Source organism: Anabrus simplex, chromosome 3, assembly GCF_040414725.1.
Source record: "Anabrus simplex isolate iqAnaSimp1 chromosome 3, ASM4041472v1, whole genome shotgun sequence".
Lineage (NCBI taxonomy): Eukaryota > Metazoa > Arthropoda > Insecta > Orthoptera > Tettigoniidae > Anabrus > Anabrus simplex.
In genome coordinates this window covers 312,090,001-312,107,544 of record NC_090267.1, presented here as the reverse complement: position 1 = coordinate 312,107,544, position 17,544 = coordinate 312,090,001, and the positions used below count along the sequence as shown (strand labels likewise).

The window sequence follows — 17,544 nt, the reverse complement described above, 5'->3', positions numbered from 1 at the left end:
GTTTTCATATTTGTTGTTTGGTGGGTTTTTTTTTTTTTTTACACCATTCAGTGCACTTGTTATTTTATAAGCCCCAGCAGTAAAGGTTTTCATATTTTTCTCTCATGTTTTTCACACCTTTGTAATAATTTCATCCTGAGAAATGGTAGACCGGGCGAGTTGGCCGTGCGGTTAAGGGCGCGCAGTTGTGAGCTTGCATCTGGGAGATAGTGGGTTCAAATCCTACTGTCGGTAGCTCTGAAAATGGTTTCCCATTTTCACCAAGCAAATGCTGGGGCTGTACCTTAATTAAGGTCACGACCGCTTCCTTCCTACTCCTAGCCCTTTCCTATCCCATAGTCACCATAAGACCTATCTGTGTCGGTGTGATGTAAAGCAGCTTGGAAAAATAAAAGGTTTCACTGTACCCGCGGATACACGACATAAAATGCCTTCATGTCGAATAAAATCGTATCTAGTGTTTCCATATCCCTGTCGGGTAGTACTTTTTAGTATATTCAGTAGTATGTTTTATTACTTAACACGTTCATTTTTGTTGTTCCCTGCAGAAACGTCTTAACAAGGTTTTACTGTATATACTTTTCTAAAGCTGGATTGAAAAAGGTTAAGGAGGAAATTATGGGTGAGGTAATCCGTTATTTGTGCACGAATCAAATGCTCTTGCGGGGGTGGAGGGAATGGACACGGGCTAGTAATCCGATGGAGTATCCAAGGTAGTGTTTTTCGGGATTGGCCTTATTAGTACGTCTTTCCAAACGTTAGGGAATACTCCACTGGTTAGGCAGTAGTTGAATATATGAGTAAGTATTGGCAGTACTGCCCCGATGATTTTTAAAATTAATTTTAGAGAGATACTGTCATTACCTATGACATCCGAAGTGATAGAGTACAGCACAGGTTTAACATCATTTGCGCTAACTGGTCACACTTGGAATGACATGCAAAGCTTGTAGGGTTAGCTGGTAATGAAATTGGTCTGACTTTGGACTGAGAAAAGTAATAACGTATCTAGAGGAATTGTGCTCCTCTATGGCTGCCATTTTGAAGTCGGCAAAACTTCGATCAACTCGAGTGATCGAGATGAAACTCGAAAGTTCGAGTTCAACATGCACGACCTCTGCACGCTTAAAGATGCGGACGCCAGTCCACTTTCTAACGAATTTTAATTTTGTGTTCATTAGTAAGGACTTTCACGACTTTGTCCATATCCATAACTAGGCTATCACAAGACAAATATAGTTACAGACGATTATGTTCCTAATCCAGATATAGGCTACCATATCATGTGACAAATATTTGCTACACTTCACTGTACCACTCAACACAAAATAAATTTCTAACTTATGAATAGAATAGTATTTAGGTAGTGTTCTGTCATCAGGCAATACCATACATCAAGAGATTAGCAACAGAATACAGAGAGCTCCCAAATTCTATCACGCTGTACGTCAAATACTTTGGGATGAAACATTTCTGTTAGTTTCCAAGATCAGCTTGTACAAAATATATCTAGTACCTATACTGACGTATGGCCTGGAAGCAGCAACACTTACTGGACCAACAAAGAGTCGTCTTCAGGCAACAGAAATGAAGTTCCTCTGCTGTTGTCTACAAAAAACAAAAATGGATAAAATAAGGAATGTGGATATCCGGCAACAGCTTGGATTGGAAAGAAGCTTGCTGGAGACTAGAAGTGAAGAGATTGCAATGGTATGGTCACATGAAAAGAATGGACCCTCACAGGACTCCTTGAACATACTCTGACCACAATGTTCCTGGGAAGAGACCAAGAGGAAGACCTCACGATGTTTGGGAAAAACAGATATTGAAGGATCTTGAAATTAGAGATGTGAACTGGCGTCGTATATATGAGCAGCATCTGTGGATGGATAGGACAAACTGGAGGAGGCTCGTACACAACCGCACCCGTCTTGCTTGAGCGAAGAAATTATGATGATGATGATGATGATGAATAGAATGTGAAATACAAGCACAAAGAGCCTCACTGTTTTTCAGCAATCTCGCTGCTAACCAGCAAGCAAAACTGAACATTCCTGAGGCTAACGGCTATTACCCGAGTTTGAAATCACATTTCTTTCACAAGGGATAACAAACTACATTTTCAGGGCTAGAAAGAATGTGATCATACTAAGCGGTAATAGCGAAAATTCATGACGCGAACAGATTTAATACGATGAGAATCAGGGCTTTAAATTTACAACACGCTGAGTGGGAAAACATGTTAATGAGGAATGCACTACCGTAATGAGGTTTCACTGTATACCTAAGAGGAGAGTTATTTTTAAATAAAGTATCCCAAAACACCCAATTTATTTATTTACCTTTTATGGCCTTCATTGGATCACTTCAGTCTCTTTAACTTCCTTTTTTCATCAGAAATCACCCGTCCCATCGACCGTTTGTTGATCTTGGTTTGTAGTCTGGTTTGTTTGCGAGTTTCTTGATTTTAACTGTTTTGTTTTCCAAATCGTCTACTGTAATATGTAATTTACTCGTGTCTTCCGTGATTACTGTACTCCATCTAATGTTGCTCTTACTCTTCCATAATTTTTCCTGATGATCCTGAATAGATATCCAAAGAATGAGATTTCTTTCTTCTTTATTGTTCTCATTAATAATAATGTTACTGTTTTTACATCCCACTAACTACTTTTTTTTTTTTTTTTTGCTAGGGGCTTTACGTCGCACCGACACAGACAGGTCTTATGGCGACGATGGGATAGGAAAGGCCTAGGAGTTGGAAGGAAGCGGCCGTGGCCTTAATTAAGGTACAGCCCCAGCATTTGCCTGGTGTGAAAATGGGAAACCACGGAAAACCATCTTCAGGGCTGCCGATAGTGGGATTCGAACCTACTATCTCCCGGATGCAAGCTCACAGCCGCGCGCCTCTACGCGCACGGCCAACTCGCCCGGTCTAACTACTTTTGACGACTGTTCTTGTTCTCATTACCGGTTCTATTTACTTGTAGATTGTTTCATTAGAAGCTAGTCTCAAGAGTCCATTTTCTTGGTAGTTTTTGATCATGCATGTTAAAATTCTTCTTCCTTCAATATTGAGTATTCTGTCTATTTCTGCAGTGTTAGATGTTTTGAAAATGGTTTCACTTGCGTATGTTATTTCTGGTTGTGTAACTGCTTTATAGGGTTTTCATTTTGTGACTGCTGAGATGCCTATTTTATTGTATGTGTTCTTGGCAATATATTGTGCGCTGGTCAGATTATTATTCTATTATGCCATAAAGGCTTTTTGTTGAGGAAATATAATTTTTTCCCTAAATATTTAAATCTCTCAACAATTTTGCTTTTCTGCTGTATGAGATTTTATTTACGGGAGGTGGGTCAGTTAACATGATTTCTGTCCTTTTAAAGAATATTCTGAGGCCAATTTTCTGATCGATTTTTCGTAGTAAATTAACATCTTGTTAGGCTTCCTGAACGTTGTTAGATGGGACAAGGTCTCAGCGAATACAGTGGAACCTCGATTCTGCGTTTTTTGGAGGGACCACGGAAAAAACGTACAACACGGAAAAACGGAAAATCAGGGAACAAATGAACCATCAACAATTTCGCTAAACATCACAAAAATGAAATATGTATACTTATAATCTCACAAAGACCCCTAAATCGAACCAAACTACAGCCCCAATGGGCCTTCCACCTACCAGGCGACCGCGCTCGGTCCGAAGGCCTGCAGATTACGAGGTGACGCATGGTCAGTGTGACAGATCCTCTCGACCGTTATTCCGGGCTCTCTAGACTGGGGCCGCCATCTCACCATTCAATAGCTCCTCAATTGAAGGTAATCACAGAATGAGTGAACCTGGAACCAGCCCTCATATCGAAGTAAAAATGCCTGACCTAGCCGGTAATCGAACCCGGGCCCTCCGGGTGAGAAGCGGGCAATTCAGACCGCGGGGCCGGCTTCAAACATTAATTATCGGTACGAGACTTAAAAATCTCAAAACTTTACATTCTGTTTTACCGGGGAAACTTTGTCAGTTTTGCTATGAAAACTTCTTTCAGTTCAGCAACTTTGATCAGCCAGAGCCAAACTCTTCGAAAAATTTAATACCCGTAACAGCAAGCCAAACAACAATCGACCACAAGTAGTTTTTATTTCTCTAATCTAATAAAATAAAGCACGTTAGATACAAAAGCGCCCAACATGATGGCGAAATCCTCTTTTTTATCTTCCATCGTAATACCTAGTCATTTTATGGAAAACTTGTACCACGTAAATTAGGCCTACATCAGCTTTTCAAGGTTATGTTGAACTGGAGAATATGGTTTTGAATTGTTTCGAATGTAAGTAGCAATCTTCAAGTTCTCACATGCATTAAATTCAGTTCTTCCATGACCTTGAGCTCAGCTGGAAAGTGCACTCGCTGTACAAGTCGGTACGAGTGCGAAATGATACAAAGCTTTAAATGTAACATGCGCAAATAAAACGACTGCGGTTTTTACAACATTTTAACACAAAAACGTGAAATTCCCAGTCTTATATTAGGACGAAAACAGTAATAGGCAATCCCAAAACCTCCCCTGGCTTTATGTATGTAAGGTGCAACATCTGTTCTGGTCTCGATAATATAATCGTGTTACAAGTTATAAATCTCATTTTCCAACCGTATTGGAGTTGAGTATCAAATTATTATGATTAATTGGAAAGGTGGTTCATTAATTATAATAATTTGATAATATAATCGTTTACTACTGTAAATTTGTGTTACTTAAGAAGGAGCAGTTTCGATTCCTGCCTGAAAGTCCAGTGACTATACAGTGCCCTGAGGGAAATGCCGAAAACCTCGAAACACTCGAAAAAAGTAAAAAAATAAACATCAAACCCTGGACATAATGTAGACATTTTGCAAGTGCGAACATTTGACTAAATTTGTTCCATCTTCAAGTAGAGCTGTTGAAATGCGCTCTGTCTCCTTCCAGTTGTTGTGGACACTCTCTGCTTTATGATTTCCATGAATTCTCTGAACAATACCACCTGAATGCGATGCTAAGATGGTCCCTTATGCAAATTCGCCGCCGCTTTTCCAGTACAGTACTTCCTCAAATTACTGCAATGACGAGACGTTATCACCAAGATCCGTAAGTATGCCGTAGCCGTCCTTTCGTGAGATGCAGCTTTTTGAAAAACGTGTGATCGAGGATTTAGCGTTGATGGGACTGAAATTTCTGGACGGTTGATCCGGGAAATCGTTTCTTCGAGGAACGGATAATGCGGGATTTTTACAACGTGATTCAATTAGGATGCTCGCGGGACCACGTAATTTGAACGAATAATACAGGAAAACATAGTTTCCGGGAACGTACAATCGAGGTTCTACTGTATCAGGCAGTTTAAACTTTTGTTCTTTTGGGATCTTCCAATTCTCTTTGGGTTATCCTTGAACACCCGATTAACATAGAAAATATTCGTGTGTTCTGTTCTTAAATTTGGACATGTGTTTGAGGGTTAATGACGTTCACATTAAAAATACAGGACTCATAACTAGAACTAAAGGATTTGCAGTGTTAGTTACTTACATCACTGGATACCAGTAGGATCCGAACTCTGGATTGAAACTCTGATCTGAATCTGCAACATCACCTGCAGTTACAGAATTGGCTTCATGTTCGGTATCAATGGATTCGTTTTCATTGTCCTCCAGATGTACTTTCAGAACTGTCTCCTCAATTTCGTCAACTTCTGTATAATTACAGTGAAACCTCGTTAAAAGACGTTTTTGCAGGGGATAAGGAGAAAGAACATGTTAGGCGAGAAAACGTACTAATGAATATATGAATAAAACTATCCAACAAGGATATGGAAACACTAGACAAGATTTTTTCTGACATGAGGGCATTTCACGTTGTGTATCCGCGGGTACAGTGAAAACTATACGCCTATCTATCATTTCTAAAGATGAGAGGAAAGTATTAAAAAGTGTGAAAAACATGAGAACAAATATGAAAACCTTTTCTGCTGGGGATTATAAAATAACAAGTACCAGTATTCTGAACGGTGTGAAAAACACCAGACAACAAATATGAAAATTTGTGCATAGGGGCTAACAAAAATATCAAAATATTATTGCAGATCACACTCTTTCTAAAACAAATGTAAGTAGGAGTCTTATTTCAGAGCAGTGGATTGCTAAACATTTCCTGGTCACACTCTTAGATGATGAATTGGAGGTTACACTCAACCATCTGCACAGCAAGGAATGACTTTGGCCACCATTTTGAAATGAACAAAAATTCGACCAACCTGAGTGATCGAGTTGAGTTTCAACATTCGCGACCTCTGCATGCTTATGCCAGTCCACTTTGGCAGATTTTAATTTTGTCTTCATTATTAAGGAATTTTGCAACATTTTCCATATCCATAACTAGGCTTTACAGGCAAATATACATCACATAAGTGAAATTCACACGACTGTGTTCCTAATCCAGATATAGGCTACCGAATCGCGCAACAAATATTAGCTACACTTCACTGTACCACTCAACACAAAATACATTTCTACCTTCTGAATGGAACGCGAAATACAAGAACAAACAGGCTCACTCTGCTATTTAGCAATCTTGCTGCTTTAATCGTGTCAGAAACATACATTATACTTACAACTATACAGGACAATAACTAATCTGCAATAATCATTTCTGATGATGGCAGGTAACGATGTGATTTAAGCTCTACATAAATACAAAATTAAATGTGGTGTGACCAATAAACGGCTAATTTACATGCTTCCTTGGTAGCGTCGATCACGTTCTGGAGAGAGCAAGTAGTTGGACATAAGTTACAAACAAGAAGATGGTTCATTGTCTGTTCTTCACCACATAGAGTGGAGTCACAAACAAAACCCCACTTTCTCATGTTGTCTTTGTTCTTCCAACTCCTGAACGCAACCTGTTGAGCATCTTCCGTGTTGACCAGCTTTCCTCGTGGCCTGGAGGAAGTCTTTCGGAAGGTGTCATCCATCCTGCAAGGTAGCTGGATCTGGAACGCCATGAATTCACTCTGAAGTTCGATGATGATTCAGTGAGGCTTTCAGTTGTATGGAGAAAGCTTTTCCTTGATTTGAGCCGTTGGGTTGCTGGATGGTACCCATATAAAATATGGGTCGTCAGGTTCAGTGCTTTAGAGTTCTCCAGTCTGGATGCACACTCACGGCGAATATCTGGAGGTGGGATACCTGCTAGACAATAAACTTTATCAAGTGGTGTAGATTTCAAACATCCTGTAATGAGTCTGCAGGTTTCACTTAAGGCGACAGCCACTTGATTAGCATGACTAGATCTACACCAGACAGGGCAGGCGTATTCTGCTGCTGAATAACAGAGGGCTATTGCTGATGTTCTTAAAAGGTAACGATGCGTCCTCCAGGTTGGACCCGATATTTTCCGGATAATGTTGTTCCTTGCAAATACCTTCCTTTTGGTGTTCAGACAGTGTGTTCTATAGGTTAGTGCTCGGTCAAGAGTTACTCCTAGATATTTGGGAGTGAAGCAGTGTTCTAATTTCTTACCTTCCCAAATCACTTGCAATTTTCTCGCTGTCTGTCGATTTTTTAGGTGGAAGGCACAGACTTGTGTTTATGATGGGTTTGGCTATAGTTGGTCCTTTTGGTAATAACCACTTAGAATTTGTAGAGCATGGGAGAGCTTCTCTTCAGCTAGTTCAAACTTTTCCACTTGAGCTGCCAGAGCGACATCGTCTACATAAATATAGCTCTTTGTCCACTGTGGGCGAGGCTAATCATTGGTGTAGATGTTGAAAAGTATAGGTGCTAGCACACTCCCTTGTGGAAGGCCATTCTTTAAGTTCCTCTATCTCTCCTCCGGCTTTGAAATTCAACAAAAAACCTTCTCTTCTGTAGAAAGCACTCAATCATTGGGTGAGTTCATAGTCCTTAGTTATACTGTGCACTTTACGAAGCAGTATATGGTGATTAACTGTATTGTAGGCTGACGTCAAGTCAACAAAAACTACTCCAGTTTTCATAGCCGTCTTCTATATATTGTGTGAGGTGCAGTATTTGGGAAGTACAACTTTTCCCTGGTCGAAAGCTGGCTTGTCCTGGTATGAATAATGGATCTATCACTTCGGATAGTCTGTCCAGAATCATTCTTTCTAAGATTTTGTATAAATAGCACAACAAAGAGATTGGTCGGTAGTTCTTCAGATCATCTGCGTTCTTGCCAGGTTTGAGTATTACTATCACTCTTGCTTTTCTCCACAGTTGAGGAATTTTACAATATTTGATGCAGTTGTTGAATAAGTCCAAGAGCCACTGCTTACTGACAGGACCAAATCTTTTGAGTTGCATTTATTTTTGCATTTATTCAGCGCTCTATGTAGATCTTCCATAGCAAACCGGTTAGAGACAATGCTGTTTTCCTGATTAGTCGCCTCTTCTTTTTGTTCTGATCCTCTCCCAGCTTTATTTGATTTGCCGCTCTCTACGAGCTGACTAGCTATTTGATTTGCAGAAACGTTATGTACTAAGGTCTTAGTTGTATCATTACTGAGGTGCCTAAGTAACCTCCACGCGTTGTAACTGTTTCTTCCCAAATCCAGCTCTTCCATTAATTTAATCCACTGGTTACGTTTGGATTCTGAAATGGAGGAAATAACACGCTGTCCGCTGTGGATAGTTTCGTCACTGAATGTATCTTTTTTAAAAAGGTCTTTATATTCTTTCAGCAAAGTGTATGTTTCAGAGGTAAGACCTTGAATGTAACTGGTCCTACATCCGCTAGGAATAGCTTTTCTGGAGCAATACTGGACGACTTCCAAGAACTCTTCATATGCCTCTGGAACGGGATCGTATGTTGTAATCCTCTCATCAAGCATTGTGGTGAATTTTTGCCAGTCTGCCTTCTTGAAATTTTACTTTCGCCTGAAATGCACGGTGTGTGGCCGGATTGCTGGTACCAACTGACACATAATTGGGCGGTGTTGTGTGTTAGGAATCGGTGTACAAATTGACTTTATGCTTTGATTAACTAATTTCTCGCTCATAAAAATAAGATCAGGGTTGTATCCATGTTGCCATCAACCACTATTAAAAGATGGAGGAAGTTTATTATCATGGATCAAGGATAGTCGATGCAGTTCTGCCCACTCTAGTACGGCATCTCCATTTGAATCATCTTGAGAATAGCCCCAAACAGTGCTATGACTATTAAAATCATCAACAATAACAGATGGTTTCCGACTGCTGAAATTAGCAGGAGGATTAAATGAGAATACCTCATTGGGAGGCTTGTAGACAGAGGAAATTACAAGGTTACTAACTTCTACAGCAATTATTTCAATGTTATTTTGTTCTGTGATGGAAGTCGTAAGAATCTTAAGATCTGGTTTGGCAAAGATGGCAATACCATACTGGCCGTGAGGTCTTTTGGCCACTAATTTCATTCCTCGGATCTTAGGGCGCCGTTGATGAATGTCCCTATGTGTTTCCTGAACACATAATAAATCACATTTGTGGGTATAACAAAAGTTGTGTAATAGCTCTTCTTTACACATTGATAATCCTTCTATGTTTACAGAAATAATTGTAATGATTGGCTCTGATACGAGCCCTTCCTGATTGTTGGAAAACATCTTATATGAATTGTATTGTTTCTGGAATGCCGACGTTCAGTTAGGTAACAGAAATTCAATTCCGAGTACCTATGCAGGGGCACCATGAACAGGAATCTTGCTGCTAACCGGCAAGCAAAACTGAACATTCCTGAGGCTAACGGCTTGCTCCCCGAAAGTGCAACTTTTCTTTTGAAGTTCATGAAGGCCTTTCCCCGTAATCACGCAACTGTGGCGACAGTTCTTGCCGGAGTTGGAAATCACGTTTCTTGCAGCGATGACAAATACAGTAACATTTTCACGTCTAGGAAAAAAGTGATCATACTAAGCGGTAATAGTGAAAATTTGTGACGCGATAAGCGAGGTATTTTTTATATAGATTTAATATGATGAGAATCGAGACTTCAAATTTATGACTGCTAAGCGGGAAAACATGTTAATGAGGATCATACTAACGAGGTTTCACTGTATTTTCTATCAGTTCATTTCCTTATCTTTCGCATTTACATTTCTAATAGAAGAAAGCAATTTTCAGAGAAATAACTCACATTGCACTCCTCTGTCTATTTCTAAATTACCCTCACAATCTGTATTATTATTATTATTATTATTATTTTGCTAACTACAAATCAAGAGTCACCAAACAGCTGGTTCACTTCCTTCCTCTAAGAATGGCCAATCTCCACACTCTCTCCCTATACCCTGCATAACCTGCATGTAAGCAGTAAGCGGAGTCCAATCCTGTCTGTAAAATGAAGTGTTATTTGCCTGTAATTGAAATGGGTGGTTTGGCGCTAGATTTTGGAACCTTACAGTTTAAACTGGACGCTAATTTTTTTTTTTTATTTTTTTTTTTTTAGTATGGCCTTTCTGTACATCGCTTCTGCAACTGGAATTTCAAGGTAAGTTTTGGCATGAGAGGTGCGATACCTCCCTTGTTCAGGTTATGGGATCACAACTCACTTGTCCACACAGAACTCTTTCCAAATTTACGATACTCTAATTATAGCTTTAAAACAATATAAAATATTATAGCAGAGAAGGTGTACTTTACCTCCTTTGTCATTAACGTAGTAGACAAATACGTTCATGGTACCAATTTCAGTTAAATAATCTTCGTCACCATACAGCCACAGTACCTGCTCCAATCCCTGTTCAAGAGCTTCTTGCTGCAAAATATAACATATTTCCATATAAATAATCTGATACAGCAAGCATTATTTAAATACATTCACAAATTTTTAAATATGGAAAAAATATTAAGAGGCATAACACACAAAGGGTGGAGGTAAGATTAGCGACTGCGGGTTTAAGACACCCTTAGCACCCCTAGGGGTGGAGGTGAGAACAGGCTGAAATATAAAAATAATACCTAACGACCAATATTAATATAGAATCCTAGTACTTTTATAAAGGAAAGAGTACCGTATATACCAGATTGTCAGCTGACCTGTTTTTACTTCTTTCTTGGACAAAGGCGAATGCCTATTTTAGGCAACGGTCACACCCTCTGCTGCCTCTGAGTCCAGGGAGATATGCCATCTAACTAACACATTCTCTCATTCAATTCATTAATTTAATTTTATCTAATTTATCAGATTAACTTCATGGGCACCGCAATGAATTGCAAAAATTTTATACCGGACACAATGTATCTGTGTAACCACATCTTCATGTGCTGTCCTGACAATGTCCAACAACATTTCAGCAGGATTTAACAAGCACCATGAGAGCATCTCATTTATTACTTTGATTGAGGATGAAACAACATCTAACAGTTCCCTGTCAGCTAGTGGTTATTTACAGCAGTGTCCAATGGATTACATATAGCTAACACCACACATATAGATTTGATGACAAACTACAGGATCAACATTTACCAGTTCCCATTTACTATTGAAATATTAATGATCAGCAGTATTAGAACTAACAGTTCTGTGTATATAAATTAATACTTGAAATTATTCTCAATGATGAACATACTCAAGATGTTAGAACCTAGTTCATTTTCAAATTTATTCATAAATTCCATCCCAGTTTTTAATGTCACTTTGTATATATTTGTTTTCATTTGTTTTATGTCAATTGTGTGCATGTACATTTGTTCAGTTATTAGGTGTTTTACATTAAGGCTGAAGATGGCCAGCCCCGGCTGAAACTAGTCCCTAATTAATGTAATTTAGAATATTACATATAATAGTATTGAAAGGTGGACCATTACTACATTAATTTAATAATTATATTGTACTTACAATTCAGTATGGATCAGAACCATGAAGTTTATAACCTATGATTATGAATCTTATAAAACCTAAAAATAACTAAACAAGACGTTAAAAAAAAAACTAAATGGGCTATACAAGACAATATTACATTCTTTTGAAATAGAAGTATCAAATATTAATGAAAGTGAATGTCTTTTAAAATAAACATTATGCACGACTTTTTGAAACGACTTCATGGTTTGGAACTGGACGTGGTTTATAAGTATAACTAGTGCGAGCGAAACAACGTGATAAGATACTATTCCACCAGGGTACAGCACAAATCAAGAGGCAACCCCCTGGCGTTCACTTACCTGTATCTAGTAGGTAAGCCCGCCTAACTTGCCAGCTTCAGTGCATGCTACTGCGCTGTTCACTGTTTAGCTCTATACACATTGTACAACAGACTAAAATTAATTTTTCCTATAAATCAATTTATTATTGCAGGCAGTTTAAGAAGCTTACGCATCTCAGAAGTAGCGATGCCTAAAGGCAAGTCATCTCGAAGTTGGTTGATTCGCCAGTGGATTGGTAACGATCCGGATTTTACTACAGATGGTAAAATTATATTTTGTGAAGTCTGCCAAAAGCAGGCAAGGAATTATTTAACATTCGTCCAATAAAAAAGTCCCTATTACTGTAATGAAAAAACAAGTTTTATAGAAAATTATAAATGAGTTATTATGGGCCCTCATAAGACGAATGCTGCAAAGTAAACCGCGGATGAGTAATAGTACAGTACGCGCAACTTTTAGTGATACAGTACCTAGTTTTACGGCAGTGAGGAGTAAGGAGGGAGCTTTCCCAGTTCCGGTAATATTGCCAAATTATATGGAAAAGAAATCTGAATTCAATCGAAAGTATGATCGATTGATATGAAGTTTGTAAACCTATATTATCTTAGCACGAATTCTCTGAAATATCACTTCTACAATCGTCACTGCTACCTGCAGTACTATTAATTACAATCTCGTCCATGGCTATTTCCATGACACCGTCATGCCTCCAGTATTCCCCTTCCAGTTCTTTCACCTTTCTGCAATACTCCTCCCAATTTGCGGCAGATACTAAATGGAATGCCCCGATGGTGAGTCGTCGAAAGTTTACTGCTGACATGTCTCTCGTAATATTGCATAGTTTGAATTCGCGTTTTTTTTTTTTTTTGCCCATGCCAATTCAATGGCATTCAGATCACAGTTGTACGGGGGAAGACGAAGGACGACGTGATCTGTTTCACCAGCCATGACTTCAACAGCATAAATTTTATTAGGAGGCCTGTTTTCCTCACTTATGTTCAATCCTAACCTATGTTTTGGCTTCACTGTGTAAAACAACAGCAGTACTAGTATGTAAAGTGTACGCCAGACGTCTCACGGTGATGCATAATCGATTCATAGTTTGTTTTTCAAAGGTTGCCAATACAAATCTTGAAGATAACCAAGGTCTACCGATTCAGCACTAGGGTGCCCAGGTATCACTAAAAGTTGCGCGTCCACACAAAATGAAAAGTTGAGCGAAAAGTACATACCTTGTGTCTACAATAAACTATAGTTATTTTATTTACGTATTTTTCCAGGTGGCATGTGACCAAAAATAACATTTTGTGCAGCACAAGGAATCTACAGAACATATTAGCAACAATGCTATGAAAAAAGGAGCAATTTTCCATCGCACCAGCCACTAATTTCCAGTTTTCCTGGCACTTCAACGTTTATGTGAAGCGCTGTTTCAGCAAACGTGCCATGGAGTGCGCTACATAATCCTGTGTTGAAGAAATTTCTTGAGGACATCAGTTGCCGTAAGACACCAGACAAATCCACGTTGAGAAAAAATTATTTGGAAAAGCTGTACGAGAATACTATCGAGGATATAAAAGGTGATATAGGTGATCGTTATATCTGGCTTTCGGTGGACGACACCACAGATAGTTGTGGTCGTTATATCGCAAACGCTGTGGTAGGTAAATTAGATGCCATAGAGCCTGGTAAACCTCATATTATACTGTACAAGATGCTGAAAAAAGTACCATAGCACCATAGCGTGCATGGCTCGAGATGCTCTTCACATTCTTTGGCCAAGAGAAAAACAGGATGACAAGTTTTTACTTCTTTTGAGTGACAGTACAGCATATATGATCAAAGCTGGTGAAGTATTGAAGAGTGTCTACCCTAACATGCTGCATGTAACTTGCATAGCCCATGGCTTCCACAGATTGGCTGAAGAGGTTAGAAATAATTTTCCAGGAGTAAACAGTATTGTTCCTTCTGTGAAAAAGATGTTTCTTAAAGCTCCTAGCCACATTCTCGCATTCAAGAAAATGTTGCCTCAAACTCCTCTTCCTCCCGAACCCATCATCACTCGTTGGGGGACATGGCTCAATGCGGCCATATACTATGCCAATCACTTTGAAGGCATTAAAAACGTTATAAATTCTTTTGATGTCGATGATGCACTCTGCACAGCTCTCACGAACAAGAACGCTGTTTCACTTGCCTTCATTAGGGCACACTTTGCTGATCTTCCTGCAGCTATCGAGCGTGTCGAGTCAGCATCGTTGCCATTAAAAATGCAACAGAAGTTGTGTACTCCATTTCGAAGAAGGAAATACTAGGACCAGTGAGTGCAGCCTATTTCACTCAACCTCACCAAAATTCTACAGCAGAACCCTGGATTTTCAACAATGAAGAATGTGTCTGCAATACTTTAGGGAGAAGAAGTTACTGACGAGGTACCATGGGGACCAAGAGCTATTGCTTCAATGAAGTTTGCTCCAATGACTTCTCGTTGTGTGGAGCATATTTTCCTGCTATAAGAATATTTTGGGAGATAAATGAAAAAGTTTTGCTCTGCAAAATTTGGAAATGAGTTGTACAATGTAACAAGTGAAAACTGTGTTCTGTGCTTCTGAAAATGTTTCTTGATGCATTGGAAGTGACAAAAATTTAACCTATTGTATTTGGGCATAAATATTCTTTATTTTTAATTTCAATTGGTATGATGTGTTTGAAATGCTTTCATTAAGCCATTCTGTCCCATATTTAGAGAATATTTTGAAATAAGTGGTATAGTTTTGAACTAGAGAGGCGTGAAGGTTACAATAAAGTACAAAAAAGTTTGAATGAATAGTATAACTTTAGTAATGATTGAAATGATAATTAAAAACTATTTCAGGAGGATAAAAAACTACAAGAACTATTTTGAGCTATTAAAAAACTAAAAAGTGGTTTTTAAGAACCTAAAAAATCTGGCCCTAGTGATAACCATTGAGTAGGCACATGCTTCAGAATTTTTCTGATCTCTGTGTTGTGTAAAGTCTGAAATTCTCTGAACTTTCCTTTCCTATTTGCACTCCTTTCCAGATAATAAAATATATCAATTATACTTTCATCTATTCACGTGCAAGCACGCCGCACCCTTCTCTGCAGCAAGATTAATTAGGTGACAAGAGCAACCTACGATGATTATGTTACTATTTTCCCGCTTCAAACATCCTGCCACACCATTTTTTAATCCTACCAATACTGGAGCATTATCAGCACCAAGAGCTAGGCAGTTTTTTTTAATGGAATATGGAATTCCTGAAAAGTTGAGAGCAAAAGATTGGCAATATTGGTTCCAGTAGCATCCCCTCCTAAATTAAGCACAGGGAGTAGATAACTCTGAATTTCATTGAGTTCAGGCCTAAAAAATGTTATAACAATATATATTTTCAAGTCGCTTTTATTGTTACCATCAGTAGCACCAGAAAATGCATTCACCTGCAAATGTGATACAATTTTCGCCCTTTTTGCCATGCACATTTCTGGAATGGTAGCCGCTGTTTTCGTTCTAGCACACCCATATCGTTTAGCGATTTCTGAATCAGGAATCATTTTGTGAAACAAAGGTCCCGCGTAGTCGGCACAATTTACAGGCAGGTTATATTCTACGATAAATGACGTAAATAAAGCCTCGGTATTTGTCACAGGATGTACATCTTGGTTTTTACATGAAAAGTTCAGTTTCTGGTTCCTTTCTACACTCTGGATACTCTCCTTATGTTTTTTCATTTGCATATGTTTGATTATATCGCACTTCCTGCCATGCGCAACTGAAAAATGACACCTACATATAGTACAGACTGTGAACATTGGTCCCTTCCTGGATTCACTGAAACACGGAAATTCTTTCCTATAAGCACTTTTAAACACTGCATCATATTTCTTTTCCTTGATAGTTTGGCCAAAACAAATACAGTATTAAGACATACAACACACAATTATGCAGGTCTTGGCCCGGGTAGATGTCTATTGCGTGCTACTTCTGAGGTTAGGTTAATCGCTTGCAACCTTCGAGTATACAAATAGAGAGGGCACTGCCAGCAGAACACAGCGCCAAGATACAAATCAGCTTATGTTGGGCAATTATCGCAAACTGCACAGGCCATCAACATAAGCGGGGAGATTTCAAAAATTTGTTGTCGATAAATTAGGCTTTTTCTATACAATTTGAATATATAACAAAAAGTACGTATTTTTGTTGATGTGACAAGTGAAGTGCACAAGTCTGAAGGAATAGAGCAAAAATGGTCATATCTTGCTCTGCTTACAATTGCAGTCAGAGATTTTAAAAATGGAGTAAGATATCTTTTCACAGGTAAGGATTAAAATCTGTAACTGAAAATACACTCTTGATTTCATACAGTATCTAGGCTGCCAGGGAAAATGAGTATAAATCAGAAAATGACTTGTACTCTTCTCCCATAGATATATATTAACATCTTTACTTGTACCGTTGGGATCAAATGAACCTGGTTAAGTTAATTGCGAAATATTATATTAATTCCAGAATGCGACATGAAAGTGTTAAGGAAGAGGAGAAAAGAGGCAGAAAGAAAGTAAAAAGTGTAGTGAACAAGTACATACTGTTCAATCATCAGTGATTTAGGACAGTATTTTGAATTGCACGTTATAAATTTCAATGTGTCCTCACCTTATTTTTAATGTTTTGTATTTGTGACTGAAGATGTCCCATAAGAGGACGAAACATGTATCATGAGTATAATGTGATGTAGTCTTTTTAATAAAGACAATTACAGTATTGTAAAGGTGGAATTATAAATTCAAATTTCCACAAGTTCAGTATTTCTCTGGTTTTCAAAACATTCCTGATCTTCAGCCTGGAGAAGAATGTTGTACAACTTACATGTAAATATTTGTTTTCTGCATTCTATCACACATTTGTGTATCGACTGGCTGAAGCTGTTTTGGTGAGTTATAGCCTACATGGCTTCCTGTCTTTCATCATATTGTACATTTGTAAGGATAGTTTTTTAATGTTACATCCTATTAGGCTTAACTAACTCTGTTATAGTTTGATATAGCCTGAGCATTTAGAACAGTTGAACAACTTTTGGTGTGTGCTTATTCATATCTGATAGTGGCTGATAACTAGAGCCCTGCATGGATGCGGATAAATCCACGGATATCCGCGAAGTTAGTGTCTTGGTGGATACAAACTGTATGGCAGTGAGGATAATTTCTAAATAATGACGTTCAGTTATTTTCACTTAGGTATACTCTTGCTTCTGCTTGTGGTTAGGCAACCCTTGACTTTGGTATGGGAAAATAGTGATATATAAAGAGCATTGAAACCATAAAGCCATAAATCTGACCATAGCCTAACTAGCTC

At 38.5% G+C, this 17,544-nt stretch overlaps 1 protein-coding gene across 3 annotated transcripts in view; it reads right to left on the bottom strand.

The window, feature by feature from the left end:
- Bcat (Branched chain amino acid transaminase) overlaps positions 1 to 17,544 on the bottom strand; it is an 83,808-nt gene that overhangs the window by 25,738 nt on the left and 40,526 nt on the right. For all 3 annotated transcript variants that reach the window (XM_067144411.2, XM_067144413.2, XM_067144412.2), the window contains one exon: positions 10,665 to 10,779. In XM_067144411.2, the coding sequence (XP_067000512.1) occupies positions 10,665 to 10,779 (115 nt within the window). The remainder of the gene's footprint in view (positions 1 to 10,664; positions 10,780 to 17,544) is intronic.